At 34.8% G+C, this 21,706-nt stretch overlaps 1 protein-coding gene across 7 annotated transcripts in view; it reads left to right on the top strand.

Moving 5' to 3' along the window:
- CCDC178 (coiled-coil domain containing 178) overlaps positions 1 to 21,706 on the top strand; it is a 516,828-nt gene that overhangs the window by 262,054 nt on the left and 233,068 nt on the right. Inside the window, exon 21 of one of the 7 annotated variants that reach the window (XM_054537784.2) lies at positions 15,825 to 16,153. The exons of the other annotated variants lie outside the window; for them this stretch is intronic. Within the exon in view, the coding sequence (XP_054393759.1) occupies positions 15,825 to 15,866 (42 nt within the window). The 3' untranslated portion in view covers positions 15,867 to 16,153. Of the gene's footprint in view, positions 1 to 15,824; positions 16,154 to 21,706 lie in introns of those variants that run through there. 7 annotated transcript variants of the gene reach the window in all.

Raw genomic sequence — 21,706 nt, 5'->3', positions numbered from 1 at the left:
ACCAAGGAAGTTCTAGCATTTCAACTTCATTTTACATTGGCCAACTTTGGGTCTTGGGTTTAGATGACTCACCACTCAAATGGAGATTCTTCTGTCTGCTCAGGAAAATACTTTGAATTCAGAACCTCTCATTAGTGCAACCATATGAATAAATTTGGCCTGATCCAGCCTTATTTCACCATAAACAAATATCTTTAGGCTAATTTCTATACATACCTAGCAAGTTTTTGTTTATACAAATTTTCAACATTTTAACATTATTTTGATGTATGTGGTGCATACTCAAAGGTCACATTTTGTATCTGATCCCTGAGTCCTCCCTGAACTTGAGTCTGGTTAAAAGCCTAGAAGGAATGAGATGTATTGAGGGTGTGTCTTAAAGAGGTCAGTATTTCTCTGAAGGGGATTGACATTAGGAAATGTCATACAAGAAGAGAGTAACTTCCTTCATCAGGAGAGAAAGGGTTGCATCTATTGCGAAAAGAGGCTACAGATGAAGATGAACTGAATGTGGAGTCATGGAGTGGAGACAAGGTGGGCCATATCATGTGGTTTGGCTCTGTGTCCCCACCCAAATCTCATCTTGATTATAATCCCCACATGTCAAGGGAGGGACCTGATGGGAGGTGATGGATCATGGGGGTGGTTTCCCCCATGCTGTTCTCATGATAGTGAGTGAGTTCTTACGAGATCTGATGGTTTAAAAATGTTTGGCAGTTCTCTCTCTCAGTCTCTCAGTCTCTCTCTCTCTCTCTGTCTCTCTCCTGCCACCATGTAAGATGTGCCTTGTCTCCCCTTTGCTTTCCTCCATGATTGTAAGTTTCCTGAGGCCTCCCCAGCCATGCAGAACTGTGAGTCAATTAAATCGCTTACCTTTATAAATTACCCAGTCTCAGGCAGTTCTTTATAGCAGTGTGAAAATGGACTAATACAGCATATCTGTCTGTCCATCACAACCTCTTTCTACTGCTCTCTCTGACTGCAAAGGTCTTCTAAAAGTAAGAGTCAGTGCTTCACTTCCACCTTCCAAATCTGATACCAGTTAATGTATTGGTCACTTCTAATCTAGAATTGTGGAGGGAAAGAGGTCCTGGAAAAGAGTTTCCAATTTAACAACATGAAAACAGCACAGTCTAGCAGAAGGTCCAAATCTTGGTCTCTGGGCAATCCTTTATAGGCTAGGTAGATTCACGAGGATGCGCTGAAAGAAAAAGTAACAATCTCAATACCTCAACATAAAACTAAACAAGGAAATTCAGGGAGGAGAGTTTCTCTGCTGATGAATCATCATATGGCTCCACAGACTTTAACCTCAACTATGTCCTTGTTTCTCTTTTATTAATTATGTAGAATTAGAACATTGTCACTTAAAAATAATCTTTGACTATGTTTTGGTCACTACACATGTAAGAAAATACTTTCTCAGGTTGTTAACACACATACTATGGTCAGTGCATCTGGACTACAGACAGAAGAGGTGGTCTGGGATTGGCTGACACCATATACAACTGCTAAGAGTGCTAAGTTGCTATTTAAGATTAAAATACCCGGTTTAAAATACACACACAAACATACACACTCTTTTTTACTCATGTAAGGCAGCTTATTAGATTGAAAATCAGAATAATTTCCTAGTAGAAAGAGTGATATATAATTTTAAACATTTTGAATGACCAATTCCAAGTTTTATCATGTACTATACATATTTATGTGAGTACTAAGCATCTTGAAACAGGCCTCATCAACTACATCATATGTATCTAACTTGAACATATTACAATACTTGACATATATTAGATAATAAATTATTCTTAGAGGCATGACTGAATAGATGAAATATGGAATCATTAAGGCAGATGAAAGATGGAACTCTGTAAGCCTGGAGAGATTTGTTGTTGTGGTTGGTGTTGGTGGTGTTGGTAGTGGTAGTGTAGTGGTTTTTTTTTCTTTCAAACAATACCCATTTTCTCACTCTAGAGATAGTCATTCTGGTGAACCACCAGAGCAAGAAAATAAAGTTGGAAACTACTGACCCATAGGTATTTTAAGATGATACTTTCTATGTAACATCTTCTTTAACCTTCATACAAAAAGCCCAGGTTTTCTCTGCTCTTCTTAAGGGTATTCAAGATTACCTTAAATTAAGTGGTACCAAATCAGAACTTCCCCTTTTACTAACTATATCTAAATTTCTCTTTGTGAGAAAAATTTTTGATGTGTCTTTTCTATATTTGTTTACTACGATCTCCTTGTGTAATAACCTTCTACTTTTGACTTTATTTTTATTTTTTAAAGTTCTTTTTAAAAATGTTCCAAGGGAGGTTATTTAATTTCTCAGCAGACTGTGGTTTCATACTGTAGCTAATATAAACCAGATACTAGAAAAGATAATAATACATACTGGAGTATAATGATTTAGTGTGCTTTTTCCCCTGTGTTTGCATGTTTACAAAGATTTAAAGCAATATTCGCAATGTACTCTTACCCCTTTCATCCATATCTCTTTTCTGCATTCCTTCATTTGTCATGGAAGGTTTTTTCCTTTTTCTTTAAAACAAGACTTTCCCTGCCACACTGCATACTCTGGAAGAAATTGGGGTTTTCTCTTCTTGTTCATCCTTGCAAGTTTCCCTCTGTACTTTCCAGTTTCCCCTTTCTTGCAGTAATTGTGATACAGGATGAGCACACCCCTTTCCCAACCTTCTCTCAAATGATTTCTTTAAGCTGCAGTGCACCTTTCTGTGGAAGAGGGGGCTAAGGAGTCACACCCCCACATTTACGCGAAAGATATTAGATGGCTGTCTTTACAGTATTGCTGTTGTCATACTTTCAGAAAAAAAAAGGCTGTGTACAGATCTTTACTTGAGTCTTTTTGGTCTCGTGTAGATGCAAATTAACCTTTCTATTCTGCTTCACTTCAGTGCAACTAGTTACAAGAAGCAGTAATACCACAGTGACCTGATTTCAATAAGTAACTGTGAGCAGGTTAAGTAAACCTGAATAATGACCACTCTGCTCCTTGAAAGATGTCAGTTTTTTAAAATTTTGTAATACTTATGTTAATAACTGTACATATTTTCCCATCATTTTTTAGTAGACTATATAATACTTCACTATTACAGAATGTGCTCTGGTAGTTCATCAATAAAGGAAACATAATTGGAAGCAATTGATTCATTAAACAAAATCCTGTAGGGTTCTGAGTCTCTGAAGTTTTCCCCCAAATATAGACTAATATTTGAAGAAGGGCACAGTTGAATGCCTATGGCTGCAGCAACTTTCTATTTTAAACTTACTAGGTTCTTCGTTTTCTGGTTAGTGTATACTGGTTAGTGTATATCTGTTTGGTTAATGGCAGTAATGTATGTATATATTAGACTGTCTTATTATTCAGTCTTTTGTCCTGCCTTCACTGCTTGCAAAGAACTATGATTGCATTGCTTATTCCTCATATCTGAAACATTGAGTCATAGCTTTTGGTTCCTTGTAAGTAGCCATTACTTTGTTTGCTTCTTGGGTAACACTCTTCCTTTTATTCTGTACAATATCTTATATGTCAAAATTAGATGACAATGGCATTCCGAAGTAAATACATCATGAGTATTTTTTCAAACAAATATCTACTAATGTTATATACTATGAACAAAAGAGGCATAGTCTCTTGACATAATCTGTGCTTGTGCACAAGTCATTGACATTTGTGACAGGCTAAAACAAAATATTATATACACTAAAAAACAAATCTAAACATCTTCTTTTTCCTTCTTGTTTGAAATCCAAATCTACAATTCAAACCTAAGCTGAGAATAACTTATTTCCACTAGTTATACTTTAAGCTGTAGACATATTAATAGGTGGCAGTGATTCTGGGTTAGAGTAAACATAGATAGAGAACAGATAAGTCTTTTAAGATAAACTGAATCACTCTAATAAAATATTAAATAGCACATGTGAATCTCCCCAAATAATTTTTCATTGAAAATTCATAACAAGTTCTGTTGCTTCCTAAAGGCTACCTGAACACATCATGAAAATTCTATAGATCAGAGTGCAATGAAGTAAGAGTGAGTAATAACCACTGACTAGAGAAACTTGTAGAATAAATCTATTTAATTGCATATTTAAGATGAGCTTGGCTTCTGTGTGGGGGGAGCAGAGCTGAATGCCCTATCACAAACCCAATAGCGCCAGTGTCAGTGAGCTGTGTGAGTTGTCTCTATGGGTTGTAAATTGGATCCCCTCAGTGACCAGTTAATGTTTTCTGTATTTACGGCAGTATTTCTGTTTTTCACAGCCACCAGGGTACTTTGGCAACATAAAAATTTAAAAATAATTTTTAGCAATCATACCGTGCCAATTTTTTATAGTTAAAGGGGCTCATTTAAATTGGAAAACCTGCTAGTCTGAAATTTTCATCTGAAGGATTACCACCAGCCAGAGCTACTTGTCTGATGAGGGTTTCACATGGCTTATCTAATGTGAAATCTCCATGTGGTATATAGTTTCATTAAACGGTGATCAAGAATACATTAGTTCAAAACAAGAAAAGGCAATGGAGCTTAATCCGCCAGGCATCTTGGCGCAACAACTTTAAAAGAGTTATTGAAGTGAAACAATTTGAGAATTAAAAGTCTTCCACTTATACAAGACTCCTGTCAAAAGCCTAAAAGTCAGCCTTTCCTTTTTCTGTTTTCTGTTTATATACCACAACAACAACAAAAAAGCCCCTGAAACAATATTTTGACTGTTGTAAAGCCAATAAAATGCATATATCGGTGAAATAACCTAATCCATTTAAAAACCAGATTTATCAAGATAGCAAAATAAAGTAACTGGTAGATAATGTAGAAATAAATAGAAAAATAAATTCTTTAGAGAAAAAGGTAAGAAACAAGTATTGGTGTGACGTAATAAAAACTGAGATTCATATAGCCTATGTTTATGTTTTAAAAACAATAGTATTAGCTCCTCTTATGTAAGAATTGATCATTAAACCAAATGGTCACATTGCAAATATACTTTTTAAAGAGACATTGGGATATATTTATGATTATATATGAATATAAGACAAATGTTAATGATTTTCCATTTTAATGTATAGAAATTCACAATAATGTTAAATGATTTTAGAGTTACACTTTTTTATATATCTCAGTAATGTATAATAGAGCAATAACTAAATATTTATAAAATTAATTTGACTTGTCATGTTGACATATAGTGAGAGACTATGCATACATTCCTTTGATCTAACTAATCATTTTCATCTATTAGCACTTGATGAAAAATGTATTAGCTTATGTCAGGAAATTTCAACTCCCAGCACCAAAGATTTGAAAGATTTCTCAACATGCTTTAGCACACAATATAAAGAGTGAGATTTTAAAAATGTTATTACAAGTATATTTTGAAGAGTTTGAAATTTGTTGTATTGAAAGATAGTATAAAAGACAGACTTATAATTTGATTTTTTTAAATGTAATCTTATTGTAGTACTTTAGAAAAATTACAATCGTCTGAATTTAAAAGATCAGCTTCTGGAAATACCTGCCACTAAATACTTATTTTTCTACTTGTTATTCAGCTTGGATTTAAAGATACTATAAAGTGCATACTTCCCTACATTTCTCCACCAGTGTATTTCAGCCTTAATCTTGAAGGAACTGTGTCTAATGGTGTAAAGATATTTCAGGTTATGTGTTATTTAATCTGAGTTCTCTTGTGAAAAGTGATATATTCCATGATAAAACAGAGTTATAAACATTTTTTAAAATCTCAAACAATATGTGTCAGCTATTTTGCATTTTTTACCTTTTTCTTGCAAGTCACAATGATACAAAGTAAAAATTTATTTTATATATAAGCTTCACATTTTGGAGATTTTTTATTGTAGTATAAGGTGCTGTAATTATGATGTTCCCTTATTACACGGTATGGTGTTTGCCACTAAAGAATGTTATAACTTAAGAGATTTTATGATTAGTGACTTTTTTTCTTAATATGTCATTTGCATATACTTCCCTATTTTGTTGTTGTTAGGTAGCCTTTGAAAGAAATTAATAAAGTGTATGTAGTTGGCAGCAAGTATAGCAACACAGAATTTAGGCACTCCCTAAATTCAATCAGAGTTTAGATAAAACACAGACTATATTAATGTATGGGTGCTGTTATAACCTCTATTAATATAGTTGAAAGCCGTCAAGCACCACTGATTCTCAGAAACATAAAAAAGTTTGTATTAAAAATCACTGAACAGTACAAAAGTGGGAACAATACATATAAATTAAATTCAACGCTCAACTTTATAAAACACCTTTCTTTATAAAAGATGGCCCATGTTTGCATGCATTTCATGTTGTAGTAAATACAAGGTTTTTAACTGGGAGTACTCAGATGCTTATTGTTTATTTGACAATTTATCTTCTTAGGTTAAAAGGTTAAGAATTTTTACCCAAAACACGAATGTCCTTTTATTTTTATAGTTTTAGGAGGCCCTTTTAAAGGAAGTTAGTATAAGAATGGCAATATTTACTGTTGTCTGCATTTGAGTGGTTCACAGCTGAGCACTCCTCTTGTGTATTCAGTGACAAATGGCAATCACTTTATCATTTATCTTATGACAAATAGCAGATTCAGCCACAAACTGCTGGCCGTAGCAAACTTACAGGATGAAGTTCTTTATTGTTTATGGTTTGTGGGTTGATGTATTCATGCCTTGTTTATTTGTGAAATGAACAAAAATCAGTAAGCAGGCATGAACAGAAATTTGGCCACGCAATCAATTGTACTTTTTTTCCTCCAGTCTTCCAAGGACCTTACAAGGAAATTCGCTGAACTAGGTCTAAGCTATAAGCTGCCTTTAGAAAAAAAAAGTCATTAGAGGATGCACCAAATTGTGACATTATGCCCTTAAGCCAGAATAACATTGAATGGAGTTCCTACCTCACATTAACCTCCTGAATAAGGGTCTTAAATTTGATAGCAAGCTATTGTCATAGACAAGCAGCATAGGCCAAGAGGAGAAGGAAATTACCCCATACTTTCACAATTTAAGCAATATGTTAAAGTTTTTACTTCTTGTTTTGTACAGCTAAAGGAAATTTGCAAAGCAACTTTGTACAGCAATGTAAATTGTACCTGAATTGCATATACCAACTGTTTTGTGATGGCATATATTCTTAGGTTTGTTACTAATGTAGCTTATATAATTGATATATAAGGAAATATTGAAGTAGGTCACATTCTGTGACATGTTTGAGATTAAAATATGTGATACTGGACAATAACAATAGCACATTTTTAAAATTGTAGCAACACATAGACAGAAAAATGTAATTTTTATTCTATTTCTTCCAGGATGTCTTTGAGAAATTTAGTATGACTCATTGGATTATATTTTATAATTAGCATACCTTTTAAAATCATTATGATATATTATACTGGATCTAATGAAATGTATCAAAATTACTGATCTGTTGAGTTAATAGTGAAAAAAATTACGAATAAAGGTAATCCAGTTAATAAAAAAGCATTAACATTGGGGGAAGATTTCTTCTTTTCTTTAAGGATACATGGATATAAAGAAGGACTTAGTTATACATAAATAGAAAAAATAAGGTACCTATGTACAATATGGAATCAAGTTTTGATATCTACACCACTAATACCAAATCAGCAAAAGAAAGTAATGCCTAAGATTTTGCCAATTTTCAAAACTCAGTAGAAAAATGTGATGTTTTAGGGTAAAATAAATGATGGACTCACTTAATAAAAACTTAATGTACGTTTATTTTCAAGTCATATTCTTAAGTGCTTTGCATAAAAGCTATTTGAATAGTCTCCAAGCAAATGTCTAAGTCCCATAATTTGGTGTTATAAAAAACAGATATTTGCAGCGTAATATATTTATCATTTACATCCTGAAAAACTTTCTGCCAGAAAAAAATAAGCCAAAAAAATTTTAAAAAAAGAAATCTGTCCAATTAATGTCCATGAAGTTTGTAGACTAGCGGTGTTGAAACTAATATTCTGAAAGGAAACTGAAGTTAGAGGTCCAGAAAAAGCTATTATGCAGCTCTGAGATTTGCATATGCTATCTGCTTGGCTCATCAGAGGTGAATGATAGTTTCCACTGCACTTAGTTACAAGCCAATCTAGATGCAGTCATTTGCATAAACAATTTGATTGGTAAACATTGCTCTATACCTCTGTGTTGAAAACTTTTGGGGGAAGAGACACTATTTTGCTATTTCTTTTTAAAATCATACTTGGGTTATATTTCCTTTGTGTTATGACAGAGAGAGACATTAGTTTGCTATTTCTTTTTAAAATTATGCTTGGGTTATATTTCCTTTGTGTTATGGCAGAGAATAGAAGACAAAGAAGAATGATATACAGGTAAAATTTGATCAAACAGATAATGCAACAAGAAGACAAAACATGGCTTTAAAAATATTATTTGAATTAAGACTAGTTAATAAAATTATTTACTGAAATTACTCTGAAAAGAGAAAAGTTGTCAATAAACCCAGATCTATAATTCAACCATCAATATTTGGATAAATTCTTATGCTCTTTTTCTCTCTACATCTATATTTTTTACAAAACTGGAATGATTAACTTATAATTTTATACACATTTTTTCATTTAGCAGTAGATTATTTTCCATGCTACTATATGTTCCTTAAAACTATATATATATATATATATATATATAGTCTTAATATATATATATTTTTTTACTGAGTGCTTTAGTAGTCCATCAAGGAATAAATTCATTAAACAGCTCTGGAAGGACTAACGCATGCCAGATATTGTTGAAAGTTGTATATAAAATTGTTATCACTATGATGCCGACTGCATTGAGCTTACAATCTAGACAGAAAAATGGAATGAGAAAAGAAAAAGTACAGAGTGATAAATGTGGGGTGCATTGAACAGTTCAAGAAGAAGCATCTAAATCAAAATAGGGGCCCATGGAGGGTTTCACCAATAAGATGACTTTGATCTAAATCTTGATTCAAAATTTTTAAGAATAGTTAGGAGCTAGCCATGTAGAAACAGTATATGATAGAAATTTGGAAAGCACTTATTGACAAAGATAACAGTGCAATTGAAAACATGGTTTATCTCTGAATAGACCAGGTCAGCCAAAAGTAAAAGTCCACATGGCCATGTAGTGAGAGACCTTCGTGTACGGAGCTGCAAATGGCACTGGAAACTAAATCTGAACATTATCCTGAAAGGAAAGAGAAGTTAGTCCAGGGTTTTAAGGTGCTAATGGATACACCCATTCTGTCTCTTTATAAGGAGGATGACTGTCGCAGTGTGAAGACTGAATTGTGATTGGAATGTGTTTGGAGACAGGAATACAGATGGGAGATTCTTACAGTAATCCAGGTTTAAAGTAATAAATATTTCAAGAGAGGCAGTGAGAATGGGGATAAATAAAGAGAAGAAAGGAACAGTTTGTAAGAAAATTAATGGGATTTGCTGAAACCTTAGTCACTAATTGGATGTGGGAACTGGTGGGACAGAGGAGTTGAGGATAAGTCTCAGGTTTCTAGCTTATGAAACCGGGTAAGTGACAAATGCCTTTTACTAAGAGGAAGAGCACCTGTGACGGAGAGGGGATTATGAGTTTAGTTTTGAAAAGATTGGTTTGGGTTGTCTGTCCCATCTAAGCAGAGATGTAAGATGTTGATACATCTCTGGATCCTAGAGACAAATATTGCATTGAAGTTTTGGGAAGCATTTGCATATGGTGTTATTAAAGTATCAAAGAAAAAGTGCACTGAGAGAAGTCAGAGCAGGTTGCTAAGGGTACAGAGGAATTTGCGGAGCACTCATATTTCATGAGAGCATAAGAATTTCATGAACATGAACATTCAGAAGATCATATGAGAAGTTGTGGGAAAAAAGGAAGAAAACCAACTATCAGGCAAAGTAAAAAAATGGTTTCTACAGAAAAGGAGTAGTCAAACATGTCAAATAATGCAGAAAAGTAAAAGATACTAGAGATAATTAATAGATCATAGTTAAGAAGTTTGACAGAGTGGTAGAGGAAGAAGCCATATTTCAATGTGCTGAAAAGAAACTAGAAAGTGAGATAGTAGACAAATTAATTATAGCTTATTCTTTCAAAAACATAGATTGTGTTAGAAAGCGGGAAATTAGTCGACAGAAATAGAGTAAAGGGACTTTTTTAAGGTGGGGGCACTTGAGCATGCTTATTTGCTGAGGAGAAAAAACTAATAGAGGGAGAAGTGTTAATGTGTTTTACATGAGCAAAGGAGATGTTTCACAAAGCCAACTCCCCAAGGATGCAGAATGGAATTGGAACTCACAGAGTCCTGGCAGAAGCACTAACCTTGGTTAGAAAGGATAGAGAAGAGAGGTGGAAAATAAGATGATTTTTTATTTAATTTTTAATTTTAATTTTTTAATTTTATTTTACTTTAAGTTCTGGGATACATGTGCAGAATGTGCAGGTTTGTTACATATGTATACCTGTGCCATGGTGGTTTGCTGCACGTATCAACCTGTTAAGCCACGCATGCACTAGGTATTTGTCCTAATGCTCTCCTTCCCCTTTCCCTCAACCCCCTGACTGTCCCCCGGTGTGTGATGTTCCCCTTCCCCTTCCTGTGTCCATGTGTTCTCATTGTTCAACTCCCACTTATGAGTGAGAACATGCGGTGTTTGGTTTTCTGTTCCTGTGTTGGTTTGCTGAGAATGATGGCTTCCAGCTTTATCCATGTACCTGCAAAGGACATGAGTTCATTCAATAAGATGGTTTTTAAATGAGGTGAGTTCAGTCTTTAAATAAGAAAATGAAAATATTGAAAAGTCAGAGATTTAGTGAAGAGGTTTATTGTTGAAAAGTATAAGTGAGATGTGGCTGGCTGAAAACATAGATGAAGCATTGAGGAAACCGATTCACTTATCGACCTTGAATGTGTAGTAGTAGCAGTAGGTCATTTTCTCCTATGTCAGCAGCTCAAATTTAAAAGAAAACTCTTATTTTTTAAAAAATTCAGAGCTGGAATTTTGTAGATTGCTTGAGACCTAAACACACATATGAAACAAAAAGTGTACTGAAGACAGTACACTGTAGTAATTGAAATGAGAGAGTTGGTATCTAAGAAGGATAGGAAGGAAAAGAAAAGCAAATTTGCCAGTGAATGGAAAATACAGAGTAAAAGCATAAGAGAACTTATATTCAGAAAAGTGAAGATATTTGTCTTCTAGTGAAAGAGAGGGAAAAATGGCTGTGAAAACCTAAATGTGGTGGATGGAGACAGGAGAAGCTAAAACAGGTCTCACCTTAAAGTTCTTATTTACTGAGTGAAATATAGAGAGTAAATCTCTTGATGGGCCCAGCAAATAAAACACAAAATATGATAGTAAGAGAAAAATATTATAGTTACAAAATGGGATGATTGGTTTAAAATTTCAGAAGTGGGACATTTTGGGGTTGCAAAAATGGGTGTGCCAATGAGTTCGGGGGTTACAGAGCTATGGATATAATCTTTGACACTTAGAGGAAGCTGAAGCACTCTAAGTGTCAGATTGGACAACTCCATGGATGTTAAAATCATCCAAGATAATTTCACTATTTAAGGTGTAAAGAAGTCTTTAGCAAAAGTAGGAGAGTGACAATAAGTAAAAGTAAAATGAAGGGTTATCAGGTGTTATACCTGGATGGCATGATCTTTAAAGGAAGTGATACATAGGAAGCTGGAGGAGGGGGTGTGTGGAAGGGGAAATAAAAGACAAGAGAACACACCTGCCTACCTCTCCCTTAACTACATAGGTGTCCTGGTGGAGATGTAGATTTCAGTTAAAGAAAAAAAAAATCAGTAGGAATGTTCTATGAAGAGTATGAAAAAGTGGAGAATTGATCAGAGAACAGAGATTCCAGAAAAAGCAATAGACATTTTTGGATGGAAGGCAGTTGTAGAAGCAAAGCATGTTATTCCAATGACAGTAAAGAGGCAATAGAGGGATAATGTCAGCATATGGGGTAGAGAGCAGCAGAGACAGGAGTGTCACTGCCAGAGTCACAGGCTTTAAGCTTCTTTCTAAAGTCCTGAAACTCTAAAGCAAAATGCTCTCTGCCCACTTGGTAGCTTCACTTCAGCGGTTTAAGGCCAGAGAATAATCACTGTAGGTAGTCAAGGCATTGCAGTGGCCTCTTCTTAGTGTTTCAGATAGAAGCCAGCAAAGCACTGCCTCTGCAAAGTTCAAAAACAGATGAAAGTAGTCATTATTTTGGTGCTTCAGATGAGATATATGAATTAAAATCTGTAATAATAAGAGTTGGGCATGGAGGGGAACACCTGTAGTCCCAACTACTGGGAGGCTGAGGCGGGAGGACATCTTGAGCCCAGGAGTTGGAGACCAGCCTGGGCAACATAGCAAGAGCCCATCTAAAGAAAAAAAAAACCCACAAAACTGCAATAATAACTTTATCTAGAAAAAAATGTTAAAAGGAGAACTAGAAGCTCAAGCAAACATAAGGGATTATTCTGGTGGAGGTTGACTTTAAGGTATTGGTTGGGACAAAAGAATTTGAAGACAGATTTTGTGTTAATGCTCCTATTCTCATCAATACATAAGCAAAGAAGGATACAATAATATGAAACAGAGGCCAGGTGCAGTGGCTTACGCCTGTAATCCTAGCACTTTGGGAGGCCGAGGCGGGCGGATCATGAGGTCAGGAGACCAGCCGCCAACATGGTGAAACCCCATCTCAACTAAAAATACAGAAAAAAAAAAATTAGCCGGGTGGTAGCAGGCACTGGTACTCCCAGCTACTTGGGAGGCTGAGGCAGGAGAATCGCTTGAACCCGGGAGGCAGAGGTTGCAGTGAGCTGAGATCACGCCACTGCACTCCAGCCTGGGAGATAAGAGCAAGACTCCATCTCAAAATAATAATAATACTAATATGAAAGAGGAATTGTTGGTTAATGAAAAGAAAAAAGAAGGAGAGATAAGGTTACTCCTATTGTTGCTGTAGTTTGGGATATAATAAAGATAGGAAAATGAAGAAGATAGGATTTTTTTAAAGAAAGTATTTATTCTTATATAATTTGATAAAATCAAGACTATGAAACCAAATGAAAATGGAATGGCGCTGACATTTACTCTCCTCCTTCTTAAAATAAAGGATTTGTCTTATCCTCAGGTGGTTCCCATGCTGGGGTTTCAGAAGTGTCTCATGTGATGACCTATCTTTGGTCAGTGTCCTCTTTCAGTTCTCTCTGTTCATTATTCCAGATCTCATCCTCTGTCCTCATTCATAGTCCTTGGGAAGCTTCTATAAATAATATAAATATAACATTTAAGAGCCCACACTCTGGAATCAAATGGACTAATTTCAAGTCTCTGTTATTTAACTTTGAATGTGTTGGATCTTGGACAATTAATTTAACTTCTAATATGGTTTGGATATTTGTCCCCACCCAAATCTTATGTTGAAATGTAATCCCCAGTGCTGAAGGTGGGGCTTGATGGGAGGTATTTGGGCTATAGGAGAAGAGCCCTTATGGCTTGGTGCTATCTTTGCGACAGTGAGTAATTTGTTACAAGATCTGGTAGTTTAAAAGTACCTCCCGCCGACTCTCTCCTCTTGCTCCATTCTCACCGTGTGACGTACCTGCTCCCCCTTTGCCTTCCACCATGATTGGAAGCTTCCTGAGGCCTCCTCAGAAGCAGATGCCACTGTGCTTCCTGTACAGCCTGCAGAACCATGAGCCAATTACATCTCTTTTCTTATAAATTACCCAGTCTCAGGTATTTTTTATAGCAGTGTAAGAATGGCCTAACACAACTTCTCCGTGTCTTAATATTATTCTCTGGTAAAAGCCAATTGTAAATAATTAGAAGTTTTTATAAAACTGAATGCAAGCCAGGCACAGTGGCTCATGCTTGTAATCCCAGCACTTTGGGAGGCTGAGGCAGGCAGATCACTTGAGCTCCGGAGTTTGAAACTGGCCTGGACAACGTGGTGAAAACCCGTTTCTACTAAAAATACAAAAATTATCCAGGCATGGTAGCCTGCACTTGTAGTCCCAGCTACTCAAGAGGCTGAGGTGGGAGGATTACTTCAGCCCAGGAGGCAGAGGCTGCAGTGAGCCAAGGTCATGCCACTGCAATCCAGCCTGGTCAACAGAGCAAGACCCTGTCTCAAAAACAAAAACAAAAACTAAATGTAACTCTAAAATATTGCAAGGATTTTATTTTAAACAGTGCAATCAAGCAGAACTATACATAATGACCATTATTAGAAAATTAATTTGACATCCTCTGAAGAAGTATAAAATTATGATAAAGGAAGGATATGTATTGGTTATTAAAAATCATGGATTATTTTTTACAAGATAGAAAGACCTAAATGTGTACACTTCTTCATAAGTGAAAGAGTTATGCATCCTTCATTAAAAACAGCAAAAACTTGAACAATTTGGAAGCAGCATGTTTTGTTAAATAGATTTCAATATAGAACAAATTTTGAAAACACCCACCAGAAGCCATAGATCTTCCAGAAAACAAAAATATAAACAAAATACAGTTGAATGAAGATGAGCATAATAAAAATAAAATACTATCTAAAAGCACCAGGGTTATATGAGATGTTCCTAGAGTGGTAAGGCCATGAGATTTGTTCATAGTAGAATGTCCCTAGTAAGGTTTTTGTGGTTAGGAAATAGCATACCTAATATATTTGAAAACTATATAATTATAAATATAAATGTATAAACATAAATTTTTCATGATTATTACAGCTTTGATTCAAACTATCTTTATTTTTTGTTTAATTTTCATATTATATATTTTACATTTAAAAATTCATTTTATATATATTTATATTTATTTAACTCTAAATATATAATGAGTGTATTTTAAGGCTATCTGAATTATACATTTTCCAGGGACAGGAGATTTTTTCAGCTACTTACATAAAATATAAACAGCTCTGAAGTCAAGGACAGGTATATTTAGAAAAAGGATATCAAGTGGTATTAATTGTATTTTAAAATGGTCTTTTATTTTAAAAAGAATTGGCTGGGCATGGTGGCTCACGCCTGTACTCCCAGCATTTTGGGAGGCCGAGGCAGGTGGATCACCTGAGGTCAGGAGTTCGAGACCAGCCTGGTCAACATGGTGAAACCTCGCCTCTACTAAAATACAAAAATTAGCCAGGCATGGTGGTTTGTGCCTGTAATCCCAGCTACTCAGGAGGCTGAGGCAGGAGAATTGCTTGAACCTGGGAGGTGGAGGTTGCAGTAAGCTGAGTTTGTGCCACTGCACTCCAGCTTGGGTGACAGAGCAAGAGACTGTCTCAAAACAAAACAAAACAAAACAAAACAAAAAAAACAGAATTTTGGCATGAGTAAATGGAGGTCGTTTGAATATCAAAAGTAAAACCAAAGTTTTGCAAGTATAGCAAATTCAATTCATTGCCAGCCACTAACCTTGGCATTGGGAACGCAGGAAACTAAAGAAATGTTGAGCCAATTTAGGAATATTTCCTCAGCTCCTCTCTATGCAGAGACACACTGTTCCTCTACACATTTGCTTCAACAGCATGTCAACTGTTACCCCAGCATAGCTAGGTGCTGAGGTGTTTGGTTCCTCTATAATTGACAGCACAGGCAATTGCAGGAATTGTCAAAAACACAAACTCTCTATAGCTACAATCTCTTTGGTCAAAACTGCGATTCAGTAATCCATTCTTTTAGGTAATATAAAATCTCTTCTTGAATTAAATCAGACCAGCAGGAAGCTGTTTCTGATCATGTATTATCTCTTCTCTATAGAATTACTACCTTGAGGGTCACTGTAAGAAATGGCTCCGATGAAGCTCATTGTTGTCTTCACTATAAAGAAGATGTTGTCCATTAAATTCACAATACCTACTTTAGGACCAGAAATTTTTGTCAAGTGTAAGTATTAGGAAGAGTGAATAGGACTTATTCTGCAGGTTCTGTTTGTTTGATCTCAGGGGCACTGAATTGACCAGGTTTCCCTTTTAATAGTGTCTGCTAGGATATGTAGGCTTATACTTGTTATTTGCTTTCAGGAAGTAGATAGGTCTATTTTATGGCCCATGCTTATCTATTGCTCTTTTATTTTTCCTCAGCTGGTTTAAATGTATTTTTTCAGTTGTGTTTGTTCACAAATAAATTTGAATCCTGTCTCAGGATGGAGTAGGAAAGAGAAAAAAACAAAAACAGATTCTCTATATGCAAAATACTGTAATCTAGACATGAGTGAAAAAGGAGTCTTTCTCCAGGTAACCTATAGCATGGATAAGTAATACATAGAGAAACCATAACATAAAGCAGAAACAGTATTTTTCTCTAGAAAATAACATGCTACTACTATAAGATGAATAAAGTTTTTATAAGAATGGCCAGAATAACACAACGGATTATTAATAAACTGAAAACATCCATTTAATTTGTTCTCTTGTCAAGCCAAGAAATGAAAAAATCCTCTGCTTTTATGACAGAAAAACTTGAGCTAGTTAAGTAGTTTTTATATGTGACATAAAATTGATATTAATTTTGTAACAATATGGCTATTTTATTTATTTCCATCAATTTATATTTATATCACTTAAACTATTTGTAATTTTAACATGTAATTATTTATTAAAGTCATTATTTTTCTATTAACCAATATTTTACACAATATGTATACAGTGATAGGATTTCCCCCACGGCTGATATCATTATATTTATGCTATTATATATATATAACACCCAAATATTTCAAAAGCTGTAGTTATATATTTTAAATTGCACTTTCCAGAGTAATTACTTCATTTTGTGATTATTTCGTTTTAATAAGTTCTAAATAATAAGTTATTTAGTTTTAATAAGCTCTTTTGGTTAAGAATCCAAAAGAACTTCAAAAGAAATACGCCCCTCTTAAATCAGAACAAGAAAACAAACACTTATGCTTATAGATTTAATGGTCTTTCTTGTTAGCCTATTCCAATAATTTATAAACAGGAACTTAACACAGAGGCTCTGGGTTACACAGAGCCTTAAACTCCCTGAAACCATATACTTCTTGCTTAGATTACAAGAGTAGCTAGAGAAGGATGTTTTCCTGAAGAAACATTACATGGCTTTCCTTACCCTTCTACAAAGTGAAGGAGCCATTTCACACACACAACACATACACACACACACACACACACACACACACACACACAAATGCCTGGAATATACCACAAAACATGACATCTTTGAACTTAATAAATTTCATGGCTGGTATTGGTTTTGAGGAAGAGAGATCAGCTGTTATATGTGGCAGCAGAGATTGAGGAAACTGAGGAAGGTCTTGCTTGCTGTGTAAGCTGGTGATGAATATTGTCTTTGTGCAATGATACATAGAGGTGGTACCTAAAGTTACCACCCAAAGAAACCAAGTCACATTCAATAATTGAATTGAAAATGATAATACTGGCTTTTGTTTTATAATATAATCAAGCCATTATATGTTCCTATACTACAAGCACAGAGCATTTTTTTCGCTATTCTAAAGCTTAAAATCTGACATGTATAGACAGGAAACAGCACACTGGTATCTAGCCTTTCAAACAAAAATTTTTATAAGAATTTTAAGTAAAGAGTTGGCATCTGACAGAAGGAATATAAAAGCTGGTGATATTCAACTACCCGTCTGTATTATATTTTAGTATAACCCTGAATTTATTATTTCTGTCAACTTTCTAATTTTTGTTTTTGGGTAATAGACCAAGAATACATTTTTAGACAATGGCACTTGAAGTTAGTGACATGAAACTTGAGCCTTTGCCTCCCGGTTATAGAAGCAGAATTTTTTTCTAGTGACCCACTACATTCTGTACTTACACAGTCTTTAAGCATTTCCAACCAGCCAAATTTTTCTATTATCAAAAATCAGTTAACTGCATGATTTACTCAGGCCGATTTCACTAGCTTAAATCTCCCAGTAAAATGTATCCCTAAGAGGAATGAATTGTTAAATTAGCTGAAATCGCACTTTTGAGAAACTGAAACAGGTGTGATTTGAATGCACATTTTACTTAGGTTTTAATGCCTGATAGAGAAAGAAACTTGAATAACTAAAAAGAGTGTATTCTCTTTGCAAATTTCCTTAACTTACCTGCAGTTTTAGATATGTGGCCAAATGGTCTGCTTTGATTCAGTGACAATTGAAATGCTTCAACCTATTGGGCAATGGCCACTGACTGTCTATCCAGATGTTAAAAAAAAATTTTACCCTTGTAATATAAGATAATCATGTACTCTAAATACACTGAACAATAGCTGTCAAAAACCACAACTGGATGTAGGCTGAGAAATTTGATAAATACTACTTAAATATTTGAATAACTGAATTGTAAGCAAAACTTTTTAACTGGGCTTATTTTATTTTCTGCAATTATGAAACTATTTTGGGTCCAATTAAGTTCTGTCAGCTCAAAATATTTTACAAACTTAGAGTAATTATTTGTAAATAATAATAGAGCTCTGCATTCTAATCATTTACACCGTTAGGCCATATTACTAAGTAAATTCAGGTTAAACACAAAACTATACATTCCCAAACATCTCAATCAATATGGTAGTTCTATTCCTAACTCATATTTCAAATGCTCTTAGTTTTGTAACAAACTGCTTACTTTAACTTCATGTTTTTGGATTTTAAAAATTTATTTTTAAAAACAGTTTGATTTGATTTTGTATAAACAAATTAACAAAGGACTGATTTTTTTAGATTTGAAAAAGTATTTTTTAACTTGTTTGCAAGTATTTTCTCTACTGCTACAAAAACAGACACATAAACCAATGGAACAGAATAGAGAGCCCAGAAATAATGCTGCACACCTACAGCCATCTGATCTTCGACAAAATAGACAAAAACAAGCAATAGGAAGACGACTCTCTGTTCAACAAATGGTGCTGGAAAAACTGGCTAGCCATATACAGAAGATTAAAACTGGACCCCTTCCTTACACCATATACAAAAATTAACTCAAGATGGATTAAAGACTTAAATCTAAAACCAAAAACTATAAAAACCCTGGAAGATAACCTAGGAAATACCGTGCTGGACATAGGACCTGGCAAAGATGTCATAACAAAGATGCCACAAGCAATCGCAACAAAAACAAATATTGACAAATGGGACTTCATTAAACTAAAGATGTTCTGCACAACAGAAACTATCCACAGAGTAAACAGACAACCTATAGAATTGGAGAAAATATTTGCAAACTATACATGGAACAAAGGTCTAATATCCAAAACCTATAAGGAACTTAAATAAATTTACAAGAAAAAAGTACCCATTAAATGTTGGCAACGTACATGAACACTTTTATTATTTATTTATTTATTTATTTAGAGACAGAATCTCTTTTTTTATTTATTTATTTTTTTTCTTTTATTATGATTATTATTATGATTATGATTATTATTATTATTATTATACTTTAGGTTTTATGGTACATGTGCGCAATGTGCAGGTAAGTTACATATGTATACATGTGCCCCAGGCTGGAGTGCAGTGGCGCAATCTCAGCTTGCTGCAACCTCCACCTTCCAGGGTTATGCAATTCTCCTCTCTCAGCCTCTCAAGTAGCTGTGATTACAGGTGCATGCCACCATGCCCAGGTATTTTTTTGTATCTTTAGTAGAGATAGGGTTTCACCATGTTGGCCAGGCTTCTTTTGAACTCCTGACCTCAAGTGATCCACCTGCCTCAACCTCCCAAAGTGCTAGGATTACAGGTTTGAGCCACCGCATCCAGCCGAACAGGCACTTTTCAAAAGAAGACATTCATGTGGCCAACAAGCATATGAAAAAAATGCACAAAATCACTAGTCATTAGAGAAATGTAAATCAAAACCACAATGAAATACTGTCTCATACTGGTCAGAATGGCTGTTATTAAAACATCGAAAAATAACAGATGCTGGTGAGGTTGTGGAGAAAACGAACACTTATGCACGGCTGGTGGGGCTGTAAATTAGTTCAGCCATTGTGGAAAACAGTTTGGCAATTTCTCAACTTAAAATAGAATTACCATTTAACCCAGCAATTCCATTATTGAGTATATATAAATCACTCTACCATAAAGACACATGCATGCATATGTTCATTGCAGCACTATTAACAATAGTAAAGAGATGGAATCAACCTAAATGCCCATCAATGGCAGACTGGATAAAGAAAATGTGACACATATTCACCATGGAATACTATGCAGTCATTAAAAAATAATGAGATCACATCCTTTGCAGCAACATGAATGGAGCTGGAGGCCATTATCCTAAGAAAACTAACACAGGAACAGAAAACCAATACTGCATGCTTTCACTTACAAATGGGAGCTAAACATTGAGTACATGTGGACACAAAGAAAGGAACAACAGACATCAAGGCCTACTTGAGGGTGGGGGGAGGCAGGAGGGTGAGGATCGAAAAATTACCTATCAGATACTATGCTTATTACCTGAGTAACAAAATAATCTCTTCATCAATCTCTGAGACATGCAATTTACCTATATAACAAACCTGCACATGTACCTCTGAACCTAAAAGTTAGAAAATCAAGTCAGACCAGTATGAATTTTTATGTAAAAGTCAGCTACAGGCCAGCATAGGGTGGAACACATGTGCTAGTTTAATTTGGCTTCCATAGTCATGAAAAGTAAATAGGTATTACTGATAGAAAGATGATGGGGACAGAGAGGTGAAAATGGATGTCTATTTGATTTGGATTTGTATTATCTCCTTTAGGTGTTAATGTTACTGAATCTTGTCCTTCACCAATAGCACCACAACTCTTTCCTTATAGACACCTAGTAGGGAAACTATTCCCTGAAAAACGAGTTTAAGGGCTCTAAGCTCTAGGCCATCCAATTGGGATCAGAGTTGGAACCTAGTGCCTTAGGGAGATTTTTTTCCTTTTCTCTAAGTTTCTATGTCATTCATTTGGCCAGAACCTCAATAAGCAATAAAATATTTTGTGACAAAGGGAAACAGTTATTTTTAATAATGGTTTTATTGTATATAAACATATTCAGAAAATACTGAATTTTTTAAGATTTGAAAACAATATTTTTAACTTGTTACCAAGTGTTTTCTTTATTTGTTCAGTGTTGTCTGGACCAACAGTCCCTAAAGTGTGATCTATAAGCCCTTGGGGATCCATAAGACCCTTTCCAGGAGAAAGAAGGGGAGAGGAAGGACCTATAAACTATTTTCAAATAGTAGTAAGATATCTGTCTTTTTCACTCTGTTGACATTTGTGCTCATGGTGTAAAAACAATGGTGGATACAACTGCTGATACCTTAGTATAAACCAAGGCAGTGGTGCCAACAGTACTCACTGTGTTTCTCACTGCCAGGCACTTGTATGGTGAACTGTAATTAAGAGTTTAGTTGTTGTTGTAAATATTAGGTTGGTGCAAAAATAATTGTGTTTTTTTCCACTAAAAGTAAAATAAAATTGATATTAATTGCATTAAATCTCAACACTTTAGTATATATTCTTTGTGATGAAATGTGAAGTACATTTAAAACAGTTCTGCTGCACGTCAAAGTAAGCTGTCTCTAGGAAAAGCAGTTGTGTGATATTTGGAACTGTAAATTGAACTAGCAATCATTTTTACTTAAAAGAACAATTGACAGGCAAA

This window comes from Pongo abelii, chromosome 17 (genome assembly GCF_028885655.2).
Source record: "Pongo abelii isolate AG06213 chromosome 17, NHGRI_mPonAbe1-v2.0_pri, whole genome shotgun sequence".
Lineage (NCBI taxonomy): Eukaryota > Metazoa > Chordata > Mammalia > Primates > Hominidae > Pongo > Pongo abelii.
This window is presented reverse-complemented; position numbering and strand designations above follow the sequence as displayed.